Here is a 19076-nt window from a genome sequence, read left to right on the forward strand (position 1 = left end):
AAGCCATTTTGGATTGTGAGCATGTAGTTGGAAAGGAGCTGAATCAGATTTTCAACTTCAGGAACCTTTCCAGCTGACTTTTCAAACATGCAATTAAGCAATTTCACCTTCCAAGCAAAATCATAGCAAAACCAAAATGAATAAAAAAATCAGAACAACAGAGTAAAACAGGAAGCGGAGCAGGAAGTAGGTGACCAAAACGTGGAGCTTCATTAAAACCCTCAAATGCAACAATAAAGACCAAAATGTGTGCAAATGTGAATTTCTAAGCAGATAGATAGCAGGTGAAGGTTTGGACTGTGTCTGCTTCAGCTCTGCAGCTCTGCAGCTCTGCAGACAAAACCCTTCACAGTTGCAGATGTTTATGAGCTGACTCACTGCAACCATTGACTTTTCCATCCTGCTCTATGGGTAGTGTTTACCCTGACAACTTATAATTTCCATGATTTGGTTTAAAGGAGTAAGCGTGTTTCACATCTGTGAATCATTTCTGCTCATCAGGCAAACAGTCCTGCTCTCCCTGCTGCATTCAGAGCCGACACGGCTTAACGCAGAGGAGGCAGGAAATGAGATTACAGGACCTGGGCGACGACAAGCTGATAGTTATGCAAATCTGTCATGTGACACATGTTGAAGCTCCTTGTCGTTCTGCTAACGTCTGTTTGGTGAAGCACGGCTGCAGAGATTCTGGAGCAGCTGCTCACAACTGGAGGAAGTTTGGAGCCAAACGTGACTCACGACACGAAGGGGTTCTGATGAACGAGGGCTCATGTTGCAGCGGCCCAGATGGATGGAGTTGATCTTTAACCTTCTCGGTTCTGCTGGAGGTTCTCACAGGGGGAGCAGCTGAGAGGCAACAGTGCTGCCCCCAGAGGCCATGCCTGGCATTGCTCTGCAATTAGGAGCCACTTTAGGGTGACTTCAAGGACCCTTCTTTGTTAAAACGATATTTCTAACTGCGGTGCTCAAACGTGTTTGTGTCCGTCCTGTCATTACGCCAAGGAACACTTTCAGTTTTATGTTCTGCAGAGATTTATAACGTTAACTTTTAAAAAGTGTGCATTAGAAAGTGCTCCTGGGTCAATGTGAGCTTCTGTGCTTTCTGTGTCTCTGCTCTGTCTTCTCTAACATAGAAAGTACTCCTGGGTCAATGTGAGCTTCTGAGCTTTCTGTGTCTCTGCTCTGTCTTCTCTACCATAGAAAGTACTCCTGGGTCAATGTGAGCTTCTGTGCTTTCTGTGTCTCTGCTCTGTCTTCTCTAACATAGAAAGTACTCCTGGGTCAATGTGAGCTTCTGTGCTTTCTGTGTCTCTGCTCTGTCTTCTCTAACATAGAAAGTACTCCTGGGTCAATGTGAGCTTCTGTGCTTTCTGTGTCTCTGCTCTGTCTTCTCTATCATAGAAAGTACTCCTGGGTCAATGTGAGCTTCTGAGCTTTCTGTGTCTCTGCTCTGTCTTCTCTAAGCCCCAGTGGGTGGAGGCAGATGAGCGTTCACACTGAGCCTGGTTCTGGTTCTGCTGGAGGTTCTCCTCCCTGTTAAAGGGGAGTTTTCCTCTCCACTGTCGCTTCATGCATGCTCAGTATGAGGGATTGCTGCAAAGCCATCAACAATGCAGACGACTGTCCACTGTGGCTCTACGCTCTTTCAGGAGGAGTGAATGCTGCTTGGAGAGACTTGATGCAACCTGCTGGGTTTCCTTAGAGAGGAAACTTTCTCACCAACCTGGAGGATCTGATGGAAGCTGACTTTGGAAAGAGTCTTGATGATGTGATGTGTATCATGAACTGGCTCTATATAAATAAGATTTATTTTAATTTAATGAGTAATTTAAACATTACTTTACATTCGTTCAGAGTTATTACCAACTCATAAAACGAAACCTTAAAAGGAAAGCAACAACCCTGACATTATAAATAGAAAAAGACTTTATGAGTCACATTTCTTCTTCCCTGTAAGAGAAATTCAGATTTTCCTGTTGCTCATGGCAACAGAGAGCGGGACATTTCTGAATGAACGGCACCAACACAACCAAACTTTTCCATTTTCATCAGAAAGGTTGAGTAAACAGGACCAGAGTTAAAAGCTGAAATAACATGAATATGAAGGAGTGATTTCCTGGATCCCAGCTTCTTCTGGTGGGTTCTGGGGCGGTCCGGTCCACACCGAGTGAGCAGCAGAAACCTTGAACCGTTGTTGGGCGTCTTTTCCTCTCTGGGCTCGAGCAGAAATGTCTGATGTTTTATGATAGAAAAGAAAAGTTGGTTGAAACAGTCAAACTGAGCTTTTTTATTTCACACTCAGGAGCTAAACTATTATATAAGTTCACTGTCACACAAAGTAGTTTTTTTTCCACGAACACACAGGAAGTCCTCAACTTTTCTCTATACGCTCTTTGTCTTTTGTTCCAAACAGATTTTGCTTTAAAAAATGCATTAATGGCCAGATGTGTTTCACTGCTGTTATTTTTCCAGCCAAAGCTTCCAAGTCTTTAAAACGGGGAAATCCCATAAAACCGCTGGTGCTGTAAAAACCCAAAACGCAGCTCAGAAAGAACCTCTGAGTTCTGCTCTCCAGCCTGAAGCCTTCCTGCACTTTGAAGTGAGATAAGGAAACCGTGCAATAATTTAAAGAGTAAGTAACTGGAGCATTAGCACGGATTAGTGATGAAAGCAGACTTCTGACGCCATTTAGTGAGATTCTGCTAAAAAACAAGCTGCTTCCAGTCAGTCACAGTAGACCTGTTCAACGAGAACCTTTAAACTGGAAAACACATTTATTAGGAATTAAAAAGCTATATTCTAATCTTAAATGCTGTGTTTTTATTAGGTGGAGGTGGAAAAAAACATGACTAATAGGAAAAAGGCTTTAAAACAATATAAGTCTGTGTTAATCTATAGAATGTCTTTTCCTTGAGCTACCAAAATAATGAACTTTCCATAATATTCTAATTTATTGAATACAGAAATGTGCAGTATGTAGCAGATATTCTAGGGGTGTGCTGAGTGGACAGATGGATGGATGGGTGGCTCAGTGTTACTTAGGATTTTCTATATGAGATTATTTTTTTGTTTTTGTTCATTAGGATCCCCGTTAGCTGTTACCGTGACAAAAGCTACTCTTCCTGGGGCCCACATCATAAAAACCTGTTATTCTTAACACTTTATACAAAAATAATAATCCAACAGGGCTCTTTTAAAAGCTGTAGTATTTGTTTTATTTAAGAAAGATGAATGAAGGGAGATCCATGTTTTATTCCCCTGAAGATGTCCAGCATCATTATTTCATGAAGCGAAAATAAAACAGGCATATAAAGCATGCCTGGTGTTAAAATTGTTTAGTTAAACAGCTAAATAAGAGTTGATTATAGAAAACATTTGGTATTTTAGATGCTACAATATTTATTAAATATACAGAGAAGCTAGACATGTTAAATCACTGAGAACAGTTCAGAACGAGACGCGCTGCATTATTTTGGAGCATAGAACCACACCATGGGGTGTTAATCATTTCAGGGATCAGTTTTAAAGGAATATAATTTCTTATAACAGCTGGATGTCTTCCCATCGTTGTAACAGTGCTTTGACCACTCCCGTCTGCTCTGACTCCCACAGACGGACTTCCTCTACCTGATGGTACACCTGACAGGTGTACCATCTGAAGACACATCTAGTATTGGCTGAGTTTTTAATTTCCAATTTGATCCAAATACATCCATTCATCCATGTTTTAGATATATTTAAAATTAATTTATTGGTATGCACCAATTTATGGCAGATTTAAGATTATTGTTCAAGATTCTAGAAACAGGGTCTAGAAACAGGTGTCTCAGCGGACCTGACCGCCCTACAGCATGCAATGAGAATTTAAAACGCCTAAGTTTTTCTAACAGTAAGTCGTGATTTAAAGCAGAACTAAAGTCCAATAGAACAGCTTAAACTATTATTTTTATCAATGAAATGTAAACAATCATGTCATCTGCGTTGAAAGTTTGTGCTGCTAAGAATCTGCTGTATTCTTCTTAATTGGAACAACTTTTGTAATTTTCCGTGCTGTAGGGAAATGACCACATCTAATTAATCTATGGCCCCAGGTTTATTAATCTCTCTGGAATGCAGTTGCACTTCTACTTGCTTTATTTCTTCAACTGAAAAACATTTTTATCCTTCACCAGTTGGTTAATGTTGTTATTTTGCACATTGTGTGTGGATACGTCTAGTCTTGATTTAGCCACTTTATCGGTAAATAAATCGTTGAAATAATTGGCTATCTCTCTTGGTCAAGAAAGTATTATTACATTCAACTATTCAGACATTTGAGAATAAGTTGAGTTAAATTCCTTTAACTTCTTCCTTTTCACATTGGAATCCTTCAATTGTGGTCTATAAAAAGTGCTTTGGTCTGAATTCCTGACCAATGTTGCCCCACAGCCCCCTTTTATCCCTGTTCTGAGGCGTGTCCGAGAAAAACTTGTTTTGGTGCTGTCTCTTTAAATCTAAAGGAGGAACTTCAGACCCCGCCCCCTCCAGGCGGCAGAACATTCAGCTCCACCCTGTTCGGCCATTTTTGCAGTCTGCTGGAGGACCAAACGGCTTCACTGACCCACGTGTAGCTTCGTCACCCTTCAGCTTGGACTACGAAATGGCTCCGAGAAATAAAAAGGCAGATTCATGAGACTGGTGAGCTGGAATTCCATGACTTAATTTAGCAGCTTTGCAGCAAATATTGTGATGTGATTGTTCAAAAAACATAATCAAAAACCGGGACATAGAGATATCTCCACAGCTCTTGACTACATTCAGCTGTTCTGCTCTCTGAGACTTCAAGTACACAACAGCATGTATTTAAAGGCTAAAGTTGATTTTGCATGACATATCCCCTTTAAACAACTTTGCACTTTTGATATTTATATATTTATTTAGAGCTCAGTGGTGCATTTGATCCTGTGGATCACAATATTCTCCCAGAAGTGCTTGAATGTGCTGCAGGGATTAAGGGAAAAGCATTTCCTGGAGCAAACCTCAAGCCACAGCAACTCCCAGCATCCAGCCAGCTGCCAACGGTTTGCCGTGTTGTCCACTACCAACCAGGCCGTACCATTCACATTCTTGATATCAATCTTTTAGAAGAGGATGTGAGGAGTCATGACTTCTGACTGAGGAATTCTGAATGAGACATAATTAGGCTTTGAGAACAGGGCGAGATTTAAGCAAATATATGATGTGTGCAGGACTGTGTTTGTGCAGGGCGTGATCCAACATGGATAATTAATGCTGACTACACTGGGAAGGTCCGGCAGCAGGTCCTGCACAAGTCTGCCTGCACACCTTCTTGTTCTTCATTTAAATATCCATAAAATGTTGCAGTCCTCAGTTTTTTTGGACCAGCCATAAAGGAGATGCAGAAAAGCCGAGGTTTCCAAAATATTAATAAGGAAAAAGGTTTTTTATTCAGTTTATGACCACTCATTACATACTCATGTCAGCAGCAATTATTTAGAATTATTTGCTCTTTGAGTGCCATCTTCATCCTGTAAAACAGATTCCATTAAAATTCAACCCAACGGTAAAACCTGTTTACAACTCTACGTTTATGGCCTGGATTCCTGCAGACTGCTGGAAGCTCGGCGTTGTTATGGTCTTTGTCTGATAGCTGTGTGGACGCCTGGAGATGAGACATCATGTGTCTTCCCATGAGGCTGAGGGTTCACATTCAGTTCTGTGTATCTTAAATAGACTCTGTTTAGATTTTGGGGGTTTCTGTGTGTTGGAGATCAGCCAAGAGGAAGATAAATGTAAGACTGTAGGCTGAAGCCATCAGTGATAGGAGACTGCAGGAACTCTCTGAGGAACTGCTCCACAGAAGGATGTCTAAGTGAAACTCTATAAAGTTTCCATCGCTCTTTTTTTAATCTTTCTGTAAAATCAGACATTGGAACAGCCGACCACCACCGTTAGCCTCCTTAACAGCCTTGCTACTAACAAGTTAAACATAACTACGGTTTGTTTAAACGTAATGCGTGTTTTCGTCTCCCTCCGCCGTCGTCAGATAGTGCTACCAGCGTTAGTCCAGCATGAATAGGGAACATTAATGCCCATTTAAGGGTATTTAGTGTAACTTAGAGAAGTTTATCATGCTAACAGCTACATCCTCAAGTTAACAATTCACATCTCAACTGTTTCTGGAGAAATAATAACATTTATTTAAAATCAAGTGTCTTAAGGGTTATTGATTTTTATTTAACAAATCATTCTTTAAAATGTTATTTCCTCAAGTAATGTTTTATCATAGTCTCAGTTGCATTGGGAATGAGTTGACCAGATGTTAAAAGTTGTTATAAATCAATTAAGCTAATTTAAACTTTAACATGAACCTCGGTTGTTGTTGTTTTTGTTTCACTTCACCATCGTTATAATGCTATGAGCGTTATTACCGCATTAATGTTGATTTAATGGTGTTTGTATAACTTTAGGATTAACCTATCAAGCGACCGATCGCTACAGCGCCCCTAGCTTCCCGGAGGAATAATTGCATTAATAAAATTATATAATAATGATTTGATTAACTCATGATTTGCATTGTGAATGGGTTGAAACATACCAAATGTTGTTCTGAATTAGTTAAGCTAATTTAACCTAATTTAAGATGAACTTTGGTTCTCTAACTTAGATCTGCAGTGAACCAGGATTCACTGAATTATTCTGATGATGGTTTTCAATTATTTTATTTGACTTTTGGTTTCTTTCTTTCTTTCTACATAAATCCTTCTTTTTATCTTAATTTTGCTTGGTAGTTTTAGTTAAGCTTCACTAGCCTAGTAAAGAGCATTTGTTGATTGAAATATAGTGTTAATTCAGATAAACAGTATTATATACTGATGTTCTCTGGATGTTCATTTTATTTCTGCTAATAAATTCTTGCACTTGAAGTTGTCACTCCTTTATTCTATCTGTGTGCAGAGTTTGCTGTTAAAAGATCACCAGAGTTCAAATGATTCCTTTCAACTATTGTCCTGATATCAGCTGTTAGGGCTAACAGACAGAGAGTTATTTATTAAACATTAAATAACTTAAAAACTTGTCTAATTGCACAACATGTGTATGGAGAAGTTTACTTATTTTTCCTGTTATTTGTAATTTCCTGCCACTAAATTTCCTCAGTTGTTATTAATCTCACGGCATCTGTTCTCAGCTCCGTTGGTTCTCCTCGTTTTTACTCATGCCGTACACGTATAACATCGTGCCTGCCGTCTCATGCTCTTCTTATGGTAAATATATACAAAGAACAAAGTGTAAAACAGAAATAAGACATAATAAGCCAACAGAGTGTGATAATTTAGTAAAAAAACGTTTATATGTAACCAGACTGAGCTGGTGCCGTAGACTAGGTCCCTTTAGATAACAGTAAAATATTACAGACTGAATTTATACATTTTTCTTGTCTTTCCATGTGCATATACTAATATAGAGATACTGCATCAACGTGTGTAAATTATATCTAACCTGCAACTTTCAGACTGCAGGACGGCTACTCCCAGCCACAGTCCCTCCTGAAATTAACAGGCTGCTCCTCTTGACTAATTCTGGGGCTCTTCTTATTTTAAAATAATTCTTACTGCAAATTAAAATACAGGAGCTCCTGCATGATTGTTGCTGTTATTTCAACCATTAGCAACTTGAAGCACAGCGTGATGATAATGCTCCAGTTTCCACGCTACACAGCCGGGCCCATTAATCACATCCCAGCAGGGGGTCATGGTACCGTCTGCTGAGGAGGAAACGCCTTGAAATGTGTGAGACCAGAAGACCAGCTTCCAGAACCAAAGGTTGTCCTGAGCGGCCAGCCTAACCTTGAGATCCAGCAGAACCTCTGTGGGGGGGGCAGCCGCCTGCTAGCAGAACCCGAGCCCGGTTCTGCTGTAGTCCAGTCGTCCACAGCGAGTCAAAACTAAGCAGACTAAAACTAAGCAGTTTTAGTCTGTAAGCGCTAACCAGATTATTGTAACTTTGTCATGATTCACATGCAGCTGTTCTCCATCCTGCAGGAAACAACTCCTGATGTTCTGTTTGAAGGAACCTGCTTTACTTCCTGCACATGTTCTGCAGATGGAACGCCCGTACCTGGTTCCACCGACCCAGTTTCAGCTGCCACCAACCGGATTCCTGCTGACGTTGCCTTGATCCTGGTTCAGTTTTCTCCAGCCCTGAGAAGTGAGCTCTGCTGTTTGAACCATGACAGCAATCTGTGGCTCTATAAATTCATGCACATGGAAGTAATAAAGTTAGAAAGAAGAAAAGATGAGCAGCTTTCCCTTTAGAGACCCTGTTTGGGTTATATAAGCTGCAGTAAAAGGCCTGAAGTTGAGCAAACAAGAAAATTGGATTGCTGGACGGGTCACATGGTTGAAATCAACCTTTTGGAAAACATGGAGCGGTGCAGAAGAGCAGGAAGCTGATCCTCCTGTTTCTGAAACTGAGGAGAAATAAATCTCAGTAAGAAATTAACAAACTGCAGCTTTCTGCTCTTTTTTTATTCATTTCATCTGTCTTGGCCCAGTGAAGTGCACCGTGGCTTGTTTGTCGTCAGCTGGACATTTCTCAGCCACGTCCTCAGCTTTTGGCTGCTTCATTAAACTGTCTTGTGAGGTTAATGAAATAAAGAAAACATACAAAAGACAAGGAATGGGGCAGGGAAACCTAGGCTCCTTCTGAATACCCTTAATAACAGCTCCTACCTCCTACCTCCTACCTCCTAGCTCCTACCTCCTATCTCCTGACCTTTCCTGGGTCAGCAGAACTCCATCAGGGAGGAAAGGAGCTTCAGCTGCTGAACTGATTCCAGACTTTAACTCTGACGTCATTAGTGACGGAAACATGGAGGATGGAGTCAGAGACATCTCTGCTCTACGGAGGTTTTAGTTGGTTTCTGTGAGGAGCTGTGCTGTCAAGTCATGTCATGCAAAGGATTGTGGGATACCTTGAGGGTTCTTAGCGCCAGTAAGGGACATCATGAGGTTCTTATGCTAAAGGAGCCATGAGAGGAAGCATCCAGGCTCCTTTCCTGCCTCCTTCCTCACTGACTGCTCTATTCAGACTCTGATCATGGAGACGCTGATGGATTTCTGCTCTGGCTGAAGAGTTCTGGCATTTGGTGAATATCCTGCTGATGGATGGTCAGAATGAATCTGTCGTTTAACTCATGTAAAGGAACCTTTTGAATGTACAGATGTGTGTTTTCATCCCAGGATGGATTTTATATCCTTTGTTTCACTTTGATCCACTTTCTCTCTTGTTTTTACCTAAATATCAGTTTTATTCTGCTAAATCCTTCAGTAGAATCAACTCAAGCAGGAACAAAATGAATGAATGAGCTTCAGTAAAAAGTTCCTAATGACACCATCCTGCAGACATTCAGCTCCTTACAGCCATCCTCAGAGGATTCCTGATTAAACGCAGCGTGTCCGCTCCTAATAAAGAGGCACCAGTCAACAGCTCCTGCTACCAGCTTCAGTCAGAAACATGTGACTGTGGATTTAAATCCACCAGACCCAGCGCCGACCCGGGACCAGACGGTCCGAGCAGCCTGAAGGACGGCTGCTTCCATCAGGGATCATCAGCCAATCAGGGACTTTGCTGAGATAACACTTCCTACGTATTAAATAAATCTCATTGATGTGGTCAGGTGAGACACACAGACTGACCTTCAGGAGATCAGACGGAGAAGGGAGGCGGAGAGGAGTTCAGTTTTTTCTCCTCCTGGTCAACAGGACATGTGATTAGTATTTCTGCCGTCTCCCTGCTTTGCCCTGCAGTCAGCCCAGTCTGCGTCAGGAGGAAGTCCATTCTGCAGGCGACCCGGTCCAGGTGAGTGCAGTCTACCGCCGTCCTCTGCATGTTGTGGCTCCATAAAGGTCAGGATGCTCATTTACCTCCAGTCTGTGTGTTTCTGCACCTGCTTTATCAACAGAGAGCTGAGTTACTCACACGGTGCTACGAAACAAGGAGTTACTCTTCTAGAAGGTTAAAACCTGCAGCACACACACTGCTTCATACAAAAATAATAAACATTTGTTTAGCCTGTTCTTTAACGCTCAGTAGAGGAGCAGGGCTGGTGATGGGAGTTGTTCTGGGTTGGAGTATTTCAGCTCTGAGAGTCTGAGAGTAACAGTACCAACTAAAACCGCAGTTATCAAGGTTTACTGAGCAGAAAATACACAAATGGAGACTTTGTTCCCCACAGATAAGATGCCAAGCTGTTCCCACCCACTGAGCAAACACCTGCAGAGCTGGTGTCCACGGCGCTGCTTCACCTGTGAGAAGGAAGCAGGACGCTCCTTGTTTTAAATCAGAATCCTCCGCTGAGAGTCAGACTCCCTGATATTAGACTAGAAGAGGGCAGAGATTGGAGATTTTAATTGAACTGGTGGAAAACAAGACAATTATGGGAACATGCCAGAGCGCCGTTAGTCAGAGGAAGAGGAGGGATTACCTCATCCTGTGAAGATTGTAAAACTGGACCACGTGAATTCTTTTGGCTGGGCTCGATTTAACGGAGACTTGATTAAAATCCTCCTGCAATGTGACGGCTGCACCGTGCCAAACTGCTGAGAGATCACAGGACAGAGATTTGAGTCCAGACACGACCCCACTGTGCCGTCAGAGTAACACAGAACCAAAGACGGCCCAGCTTGTTTCAGGCTGAGGTTCAGGTCAGGACAGAAACAGCTACTGAAAGCTTTTCTGGCTGATTCTCATCATTTATCAGACAAACATCAGAGGCAGCTCATGAAAAACCAACCGTGATCCAGCAGCTGGTGGAACCTCCTTCAGCAGCAGGACTCCTCAGCAGTGGCTGTGGATCAAGGTTCTGATGAAGGCCCAGTTTGGTCCAAGCTTTTTCTGTTGGACAGATGGACTCACATGTGACTCTGGATCCGCCTGGTGTCCAGAGGAGCTGATGATCGGCCCGGTGACCACCACGGTCCTGTGGCCCAGATCATCAGTGTTCTGCTGTAGCTTCCTACTCTGTTCTGATCGGTTCTTCTGCTGCTGGTTCTGTGCATTTTTCCAGATGTGAACTGATTACAGGAGCTCCATCTGGAGCTCCGTCTGTCTACTGAAACATTTCTACATAAGCAAAGAGAGCCGGTTCTCCAGCCGGCTCCTGGCTGCAGTTCCTTCGCTGGACACCAAACCCACCTAGCTGGAGAAGACGTCTCAGACGGCAGTGAGCCCAGCTAGGCAGGCTGAGGGTCGGTCTGGTCTACGAGAATCTACCTGACCCAGTTTGGATCCGTTTCTCGCCTGGAACCCACTGGTTCCTGGCTGGTATTGGTTGCTGAGTCGGATCAGGTCCATCCTCCTCCACTCCTGCGCTGCTGAGATGCTAACCTTGGGAATTTGTGGCATCTTGAACAGATGTTACGGAAACTGTAGATGGAATTCTAAACAATAGTAACTGAGTTGCCATCTTTACTAAATGAGGAGACGGTGATATAGTTTCAGCACTTTTATTGAGAAACAGCAGAGATTCACATAGATGGAAAGTAATCGCACCCCACGGTCCCGCTGCAGTCTGCGTCTGTCTCGCTTTCCGGCTTCCCCTAATACTGCACAGTGGCCTTGGCTTGAGACATAACAAAGACAGTCTATCATAGACAATAATCATTCTACACTGCAAAAATGGATCTAAAAATAAGTAAAATGTTCTTAAAGCTAGTGTTTTTGTCCTTGATTTGAGCAGGTAAATAAGATTATCTGCCAATGGAATGAGAATTTTAACCCCTAATATAAGATAATTAGATATCCTGCACTTGAAATAAGATGATGGAGATGAATTGTTCCCATTTTAAGTGCAAAAATCTGATTCCATTGGCAAAATATCTTATTTACCTGCTCAAATCAAGGACAAATACACTAACTTTAAGAACATTTTACTTATTTTAGTTCAGTTTTTGCAGTGTACGCAGCATTCAGCCTTGCACTGGGCAAACAGTGGATCTTATACACAGACATCAGGTCTCCAGGCCTCCTCTGTCCGAGTGGTGTGAGGCCATAGTGACTTCAGAATAATAATTCTTATAACAACAGACCTCAGGTTCTTCTGCCACCCAGCTCCCATCATCTGGTCAGACAGGTCCAGTGTTTCTGGGGAGTTATTACTGCTGCTCATACTTATAGACCCCGGGGTTGTTGGTTCTCTGAGGGAGTTTAACGATCATAAATCAAGTTTTTTCTGTAAGCAGCTGATGTTTCCGTCTGTTTTCTCCAGCTTTAAACCTGATAAAGCCTTATTGAGCTTCCTTCCTTCCTCCGCTGTGCTGTGATCCACCGGTCACCAAAGATTTTCTCTTGGATTTTTCTGATTCCTCAGGTGAAATTACATCTAAATGTGAGCTTTTTTAATTGTTGTGGATTAAACTATGTATGTTGCTCTGGGCGCCTCTGGTGAAGGACTTCTTAGATTTCTTGGACGCCTCTGAACATTTGCACCTTGTGGTTTCTGTAGCTCTGCTGATGCATTTAGATTTGCAGCCCTCATCCTGAGGAGCTTTCCTATGTTAAAATTTTGTCTGCCATAACATTCTGAATTCTGACCCAATTAAAACCTGGCGCTGAAAGCCCAGATGAGGCCCTTGGTCTCTTTTTACTTTCTTCCATTAGCCGGCATTATTTGGTCTTTTTTCTGACGTCTCCATTCACATCTATGCCGATGACATCCAGTTGTATCTTTTAAGCTGCACCAAATGGATAGACTGTCCAACATCATGCATTTTCTGGTCTTAAACAAAAATAAGATGGACACCCAGATAATTGTTTCTAGTCACCTGCGTTCAGAACGCAGCAGCCAGACTTCTTAGTATTTAGTAAAAACTCTCATCTCCTCGCGGTCCATACTGTGGATTTTAGAGTTGAGTTTAAAGCATTTGCTCTCACCCTCAGGCAAAGCTCGTGATTATATGTATCGGCTTTTAACCTTCAGTCCCAGAACCAGAACCTCCTGGTTGTTCCTCATTAAAGGCTAAAAACCAGGAGGACAGGGTCTTCCAGTCTGTGGCCCTAATATGTGGAACAGGTGATCCCTGCAGCTTTGCTAACTGAACGCTGATAAAAAAACAACTGAAAACTGTTTTGTTTCACCGGGCTTTATAATATAATTTTATTGTGCCTTTTATCCTTGTTTTTATAACATCTATAACTTATTTTCATTGTAACTTGTGTTGTACAGTGAGTTGTGACTTTGAACCTGTTCTAGGCTCCCAGAGAACTTCATGATACTTTTTTAAATTGCTTCTTAGACAAGGTTGTTAACTTTCTGAATCGGCTCTTTTAAGTGGTTTTAATGGCATATTTTTAGCTAAGATTCTGGGAAATGTGCTTTTAGATGTCACAGCCACGTTAGACACAGTGGATCGTATCGTTTCCACCTCCAGACTGGAGCAGTGGGCGGCTCATCAGGCTTTAGGTCCTCGCTTCCATGAAAGGAGTCTGTGTGTCGGGGGGCTCAAGGCTCCATTCTTTGCCCTCTACTGTTCTGTCTTTATCTGCTACAACATGGGCCCATTTTTAGAAAACCTTGCATGAAATTTAACTTCTATGCTGATGACTGCCAAGTTTATTTCCTCTGAAACGTAACGCTTCTGTTCAGCGTTTCTTTGATCGTCTCGGTAACATTATGGGATGGACGCCACCTTAAATTTGATGAAAACTAAATTGAGGTAATGCTTTTTAAATCCAGTGTCTCCAGCTGTATCCCTTTTTTTAATTTTACTCGTTGGCCCATCATGAAAAATCCAAAAATGGATCTGAGCCTAAAACTTGACTCAGATGTCAACACTGTGATCAAGTCCTCCTTCTTTCCCCTTTGGCAGCTGTTAAGAATTTAAAGTCAAACATAAGGTACTAACCTATCAGCAGCGTCCACACATGATCAAATATATACATACACCCCATTAATAATTAATAATTGCACCTGGACCAGGTACAATCATTATTTAACCGCTCTCACCGGCAGAACCAGTAGATTTATAAACTGGTTGACCTTCTGGGCAGCGACAGATTTCAGTCCAGCCTGAAGGTGTCCGGTTTTAAAAAGGTCAGAAATCTCTGAGATGTTCATCCGGCTTCACGCTGGACACTCTCCAGCTCTGGGTGGGTTTGAGCTGCGATGGTTCCTGTTAGCTACTGTAAATCTGGGTTTCCCTTCATCTCAGGGGCCAGATTGGGTTTTCTACAGACCTCAGCAAAGAGGTCAAACATCTGGATAACTGGTACTCAGGAATCTGCAGAAGTTTAGGAATGTTTCCCAAATCAAAGAGTCTATGTGAAATATTTCCAATAAAAACGAGCAGCTGTTTATATATATATATATATATATATATATATATATATATATATATATATATATATATATATATATATATATATATATATATATTAGGGCTGGGCAAGTTAACGCGTTAATTTCGCGTTAACTCATTAGACTATTAACGGCGATATTTTCTTTAACGCGCATTAACGCATGTTGGTCACATGCTTTTATTTTGTGAAGGTCTGTTGCTGCGGTGTAGGGGTTTGAATCAGAACAGTAGGTGGCGATAATGCGCCAATAACCTCGCTGTCAGCCCAGCCTCAGATTCAAAGAGGAAGAAAGGTGCTGGCCGGAAAAAAACACAGCTGACATGCGGAAGGCGGTGTTTCCCGCAGGTACCGCGAGCGAGCTTAGGCGAGGCGAGGCGGTGAGTTGGCGGCCGGAACAAGTTTTGTGCGGAGCGGAGCGGGGGGGTCTGCTTAGACGCCGTCGGTGAAGTCGCTTCTCGTTTCAAAGTATCCATGTGTTTTTGCCTGTTTTTCCCTGCCATTCACTATATGCGCGCGATAAAGCAACAACAAAAAACCGCGTGTCAACGTCAAATAAACGCAAGCATATGGAGTTAGCAAGCATTTCAGTTTAAAGTTCTTCCAGCATGGAATATGACAGAAACAAGTTAGTTGGAACCACTGCCAAGTTAAACTTTGGTATTGAACATAAAATGGTAATGCTGCGCCCTGCTGTTACCTCAGAAATTGCCTGTTTTTGGTAGATTTTTTCCCCATAAAGAGAATTCCCTGTCAGTGGCAATAAGCTTTAATTTATTATTATTGCTATTTTTTGTTTTACATGTTTAAGTTGAGCTTTACACTAAATATGTGTTACTGATAAGTGCTACAAATGTTACAACACTTTTGTTCATATGGCAGCAGAACATTAAAATAAAAGTGCTCTTTACACTACTTTTGAATTCATTCTTGGAGTTTGTAAATACAATGCGATTAATCGCGATTAATCGCGATTAATCAGTGCGATTAATCGCGATTAAATATTTTAATCGTTGCCCAGCCCTAATATATATATATATATATGTAAAACACTTTGTTACCTTGTCCTCTGTTTGCCAGGTGACGTCCAGCAGCCATCTTGTTTCCTCATCATGCCCGCCACTGAAATGGGGAGGAAGCTGGATTTGTCCAAACTGTCAGACGAGGAGGCCAAACATGTTTGGGAAGTCGTCCAGAGAGACTTTGACCTGAGGAGGAAGGAGGAAGACCGGCTTGGGTAACTTGAACACATTATTTCATATATTCATTAGTTTTTAGTAGATGCCCTGATAATGGTGATGGACGGTTGGCTGACATCACAGAGTTCACAGGAAGGTTCCTCAGACAGATCACTCTTTGTAAAGTTTGGTGGAGGGAGGATTAGGCCTGATCATCAGGAGTAGGTCTCCAGTCAAAGAATCACTCCAGGAAATTCTGGACAAGTTGGGGCTCTGATTCTGAACCCTACTTTAGTTTGACTGCACACCAGAACCAATGTAAGATCTTTGAAGACATGGATAAGCGAGTTTAACGGGGAAGAACCTCACAGAGGCCTGACTTCATCCCAACAGAACACCTTTGGGATGAATTAGAGACAGAGAGCCAGACTTTCTCATCCAACATCAGCGTCTGACCTCATAAATGTGAGCATGGAACAATATAAAAGGAACAATAAGTAATAAAAACACCTGATGCTTACAACCAGAACAACAGTCAGTTGCTCTGACTTTTTACTTCCACAGGTCTATGATGATGTATTCTGTTCCACTTTCCTTTTTTCTTAATAGCGTCCTGTCTGGCAATGTGGCAACAAGAGTTATTGTCTTTCTGCTCTGCTTGATTCATACATGCAAGAAGCTTTATTAATGCAGGGAATATTTCATGTTATATGGACACTGAATGCAGAAAGGTTCTGGAGCAGAACCGGAGTCAGTCTGCATGGGATCTGACCGTAGGGGGGGAGAACATTTTTTTTTTTTTGTTCTTTTTGTTGTTTGCTTCTGGATAAATAAAAAAATCCATCTTCAAAGTTGTCGGCAGGTTCTAGAATAGAATCGGTGGAAACTCTCTAACGATCCACTTTACCTCCATGTTGGGAGGAAACAAACGTGAAAAATGACCACAGGGTGTGAATACTACAGCAGGGCTCTGCAGTGTAGCTGCATTGTCTTTACTTCTGACATATTTCCACTGAGCCTTCCTCCATCCAGGCTCCACTTGCCAAAATAGACGGAGGACTCGTGCCAGCAGAGCGAGCCAGGTCACAACACAACAATGTCCTTCTTCACTGTCGGCCATTTTGGTGGCAGCCGTCGCCAAGGCGCTGCTTTGGTTATTTGTTTTCCATCTGAATGCTGGTTCCTGCTGTGCTCTTTAAATAGGTACAAGTTTTCATGTGGTTTCCATATAAAACTGTCCTCCCCTCAGCGGTGCAAAGCCAAATATGTTGCTTCACACAATGAGATAAATTCTTTTTCTTTCCCTTGTCCAATAAACCGACAGCAGCCACACCGTTCTTCTTTGTTTATCTACTTTCTTAAATATCTCACAGCATTTAGAGTTTAAAGCATCAGGACAGAAGAAGTCAGGCTTTGGTCTTTCAGTCAAACCTTACAGGAGCAGAACAGCAGGTTCTGCTGTCCTCAGTGAGTTTTTAAAGACATTTATGCGTCTAAGGACAGAGAGAAAACAGTAAAACACCTAAATTATCACGTTTACCTGAAGGCCAATGGTTCCACCTGTTAGAACGACGCCTACCTGCTTTAATGCAGGATCTGTCAGCGATAAGAGGAAGTAGTTTGAGTCCATCAGCGTTCACATTTAAGTCTTCACTGCTGCCTGGTCAGCATCAGGATCTCTGCTGCAGAGTGTCTGCATGCTACACCTCCACCGCTGCTACAGCAGCCAGGTAACCAGCCATCCGTCTGATGCAGCTCTGCAGCACAAGGATGCATCTAAAAGCTGCAGGATGGCAGCTTTCAAGGACTGGCCTTAGACATCCCTGCATGCAGCATCTTCAGAGTGATTTGGTGCAAAACTCAAACATTTTCTTATAAACCTTTCTGATAGGAATCCTCTGAGAACGGTGCAGCACAGTAAAACTATCTTAACTCAGATCGATATCGATGGATGTGTCGTGTTTAACAGGGAGAAATGAGAAAAACACGAAATATGATGATTTTAACCCAAGAAGCTGCAGGTTGGACGGTGTCTGAGCAAAGAAAGCAACCTTTGACCGTTTGGGTTTATATGCAGGTGGATGTGTGGAGCACTCAGAGACCAAAGCAAACGTCTGGCTGCTGGTTTCAGATTCCTGAGCTCTGCCACTTAAGCAGAAACTCTGCTGCTTCTAATCAGCAGAAACCGAGAACATACCGAAGCGCCTAACTAAGTTTTCTCCTCTTTATGGCTGTCATTTGGAACAAGAGGAAGAAGAAATAAGCTCAGGAAAAACAAATTAAACATCCTTATTTCACAAATAAAAAGTTTGCTGTGGTTTTTACTTCTAAAAACAAATTAGATCTTTGTTATAAGTTAGCTTAACTTAAAGTTAGTAAGTCAGTTTAAATAAATGTTAAAGTCCTGCTGAGCTTCTCTCAGACTCTGAGCCTGATTCCTGCAGGAAGCATGCTGTGGGGGGGGGGGCTGAGGACGGGGCTGTTTTCATGGAGAGTTGATTGCTTTTGGCCTCCAGAGACATCTTCACTCCATCCTGGAGGCGTTTTGATAATAAAACGCAACCTTTGTGTAAGAAACATGGCATTTTATCAAACCCTTTAAGGCGTAATGGTGACCCCCACCTGTTGCTTAACAAACCGTGTCAACCACACATAGAGGCTGCAAAAGGTTCTGGCTGACCTTTGGGTCCAAATGTTCAGCAGAACAACAGAAGGCCATCTGAGCACCAACTGCACCTGGAGATACCTGGAATCTGTTTGCATTGTGACGCTTTCATTCAGAGAACGTACTCTATGTGTCAGGAGCTGAGGAAGCGCGACATTTAGCAGAATGCATGCAGTTCAGTTAATAACGTTACTGAAATCTGAAAAAAGCGTTAAAATCATGTGGATATAAAGTTTTGTTCTGACATTCAGAGGGTAAAAGACGATCTTAGAGTCCTGGACGCGTCGCCTCCCATGTGACTGCAGCCACCAATGGGAGACGACGATGGCATCGCTTACACTGCACACATGTCACTGAAATCATAGAAGGTAATCCTGCACTCCAGATTTATGGGATTTGGAGTTTGATAGGACTAATATTACTTTTAAATCCCAGAAAGTTTAAACAAAAGCAGCTGTATCTGCAAAGGTCTGTGGAATACTGAAACATGTCCCATTTATCCCAGTGATATGGGTTCTAATTTAAACAGTATGGTCCAAACAAAAGGCTTTAATAAACAATAAGACTCCTCTCATCCTAGCAGGAGTTGTTTCTACTTTATAATATTTTTCTCAGGCTCCACCCAAGCGTTGACATTTGGGACTTGTTATCTGAATTTTCTCCCTCCACTGCAGTCAGCATCTCAGCGCTGAGGGAGGCTTTAACTTTTCCAACAATCAGAACCAGTTTCCTTTAAACGCTGCTGGAGAAAACATTCTGCCTCACAGCAATGAAGTCATTTATTACACACAACGGCTACATGAGAGGATTCAAGATAAACAGAGTTGGGCTTCAGAGGGACTTTACTGCCGATTGATGGACTGTGTAGAGGAGTGAAA

At 42.2% G+C, this 19076-nt stretch overlaps 1 protein-coding gene across 2 annotated transcripts in view; it reads left to right on the forward strand.

Moving 5' to 3' along the window:
* Window positions 1-9408: 9408 nt before the first annotated feature.
* The window catches only part of mlphb (melanophilin b), a 38189-nt gene continuing 28521 nt past the window's right edge, over window positions 9409-19076 (forward strand). The window contains exons 1-5 of one of the 2 annotated variants that reach the window (XM_036132699.1): window positions 9409-9679; window positions 9765-9861; window positions 9965-10017; window positions 12269-12370; window positions 15436-15592. In XM_036132699.1, coding sequence (XP_035988592.1) covers window positions 15468-15592 — 125 coding nt within the window. In that variant the 5' untranslated portion in view covers window positions 9409-9679; window positions 9765-9861; window positions 9965-10017; window positions 12269-12370; window positions 15436-15467. Of the gene's footprint in view, window positions 9862-9964; window positions 10018-12268; window positions 12371-15435; window positions 15593-19076 lie in introns of both variants that reach the window. The other variant, XM_036132700.1, reaches the window with a different exon arrangement.

The sequence above is a fragment of the Fundulus heteroclitus genome, unplaced genomic scaffold (genome assembly GCF_011125445.2).
Source record: "Fundulus heteroclitus isolate FHET01 unplaced genomic scaffold, MU-UCD_Fhet_4.1 scaffold_53, whole genome shotgun sequence".
NCBI classification, from domain to species: domain Eukaryota; kingdom Metazoa; phylum Chordata; class Actinopteri; order Cyprinodontiformes; family Fundulidae; genus Fundulus; species Fundulus heteroclitus.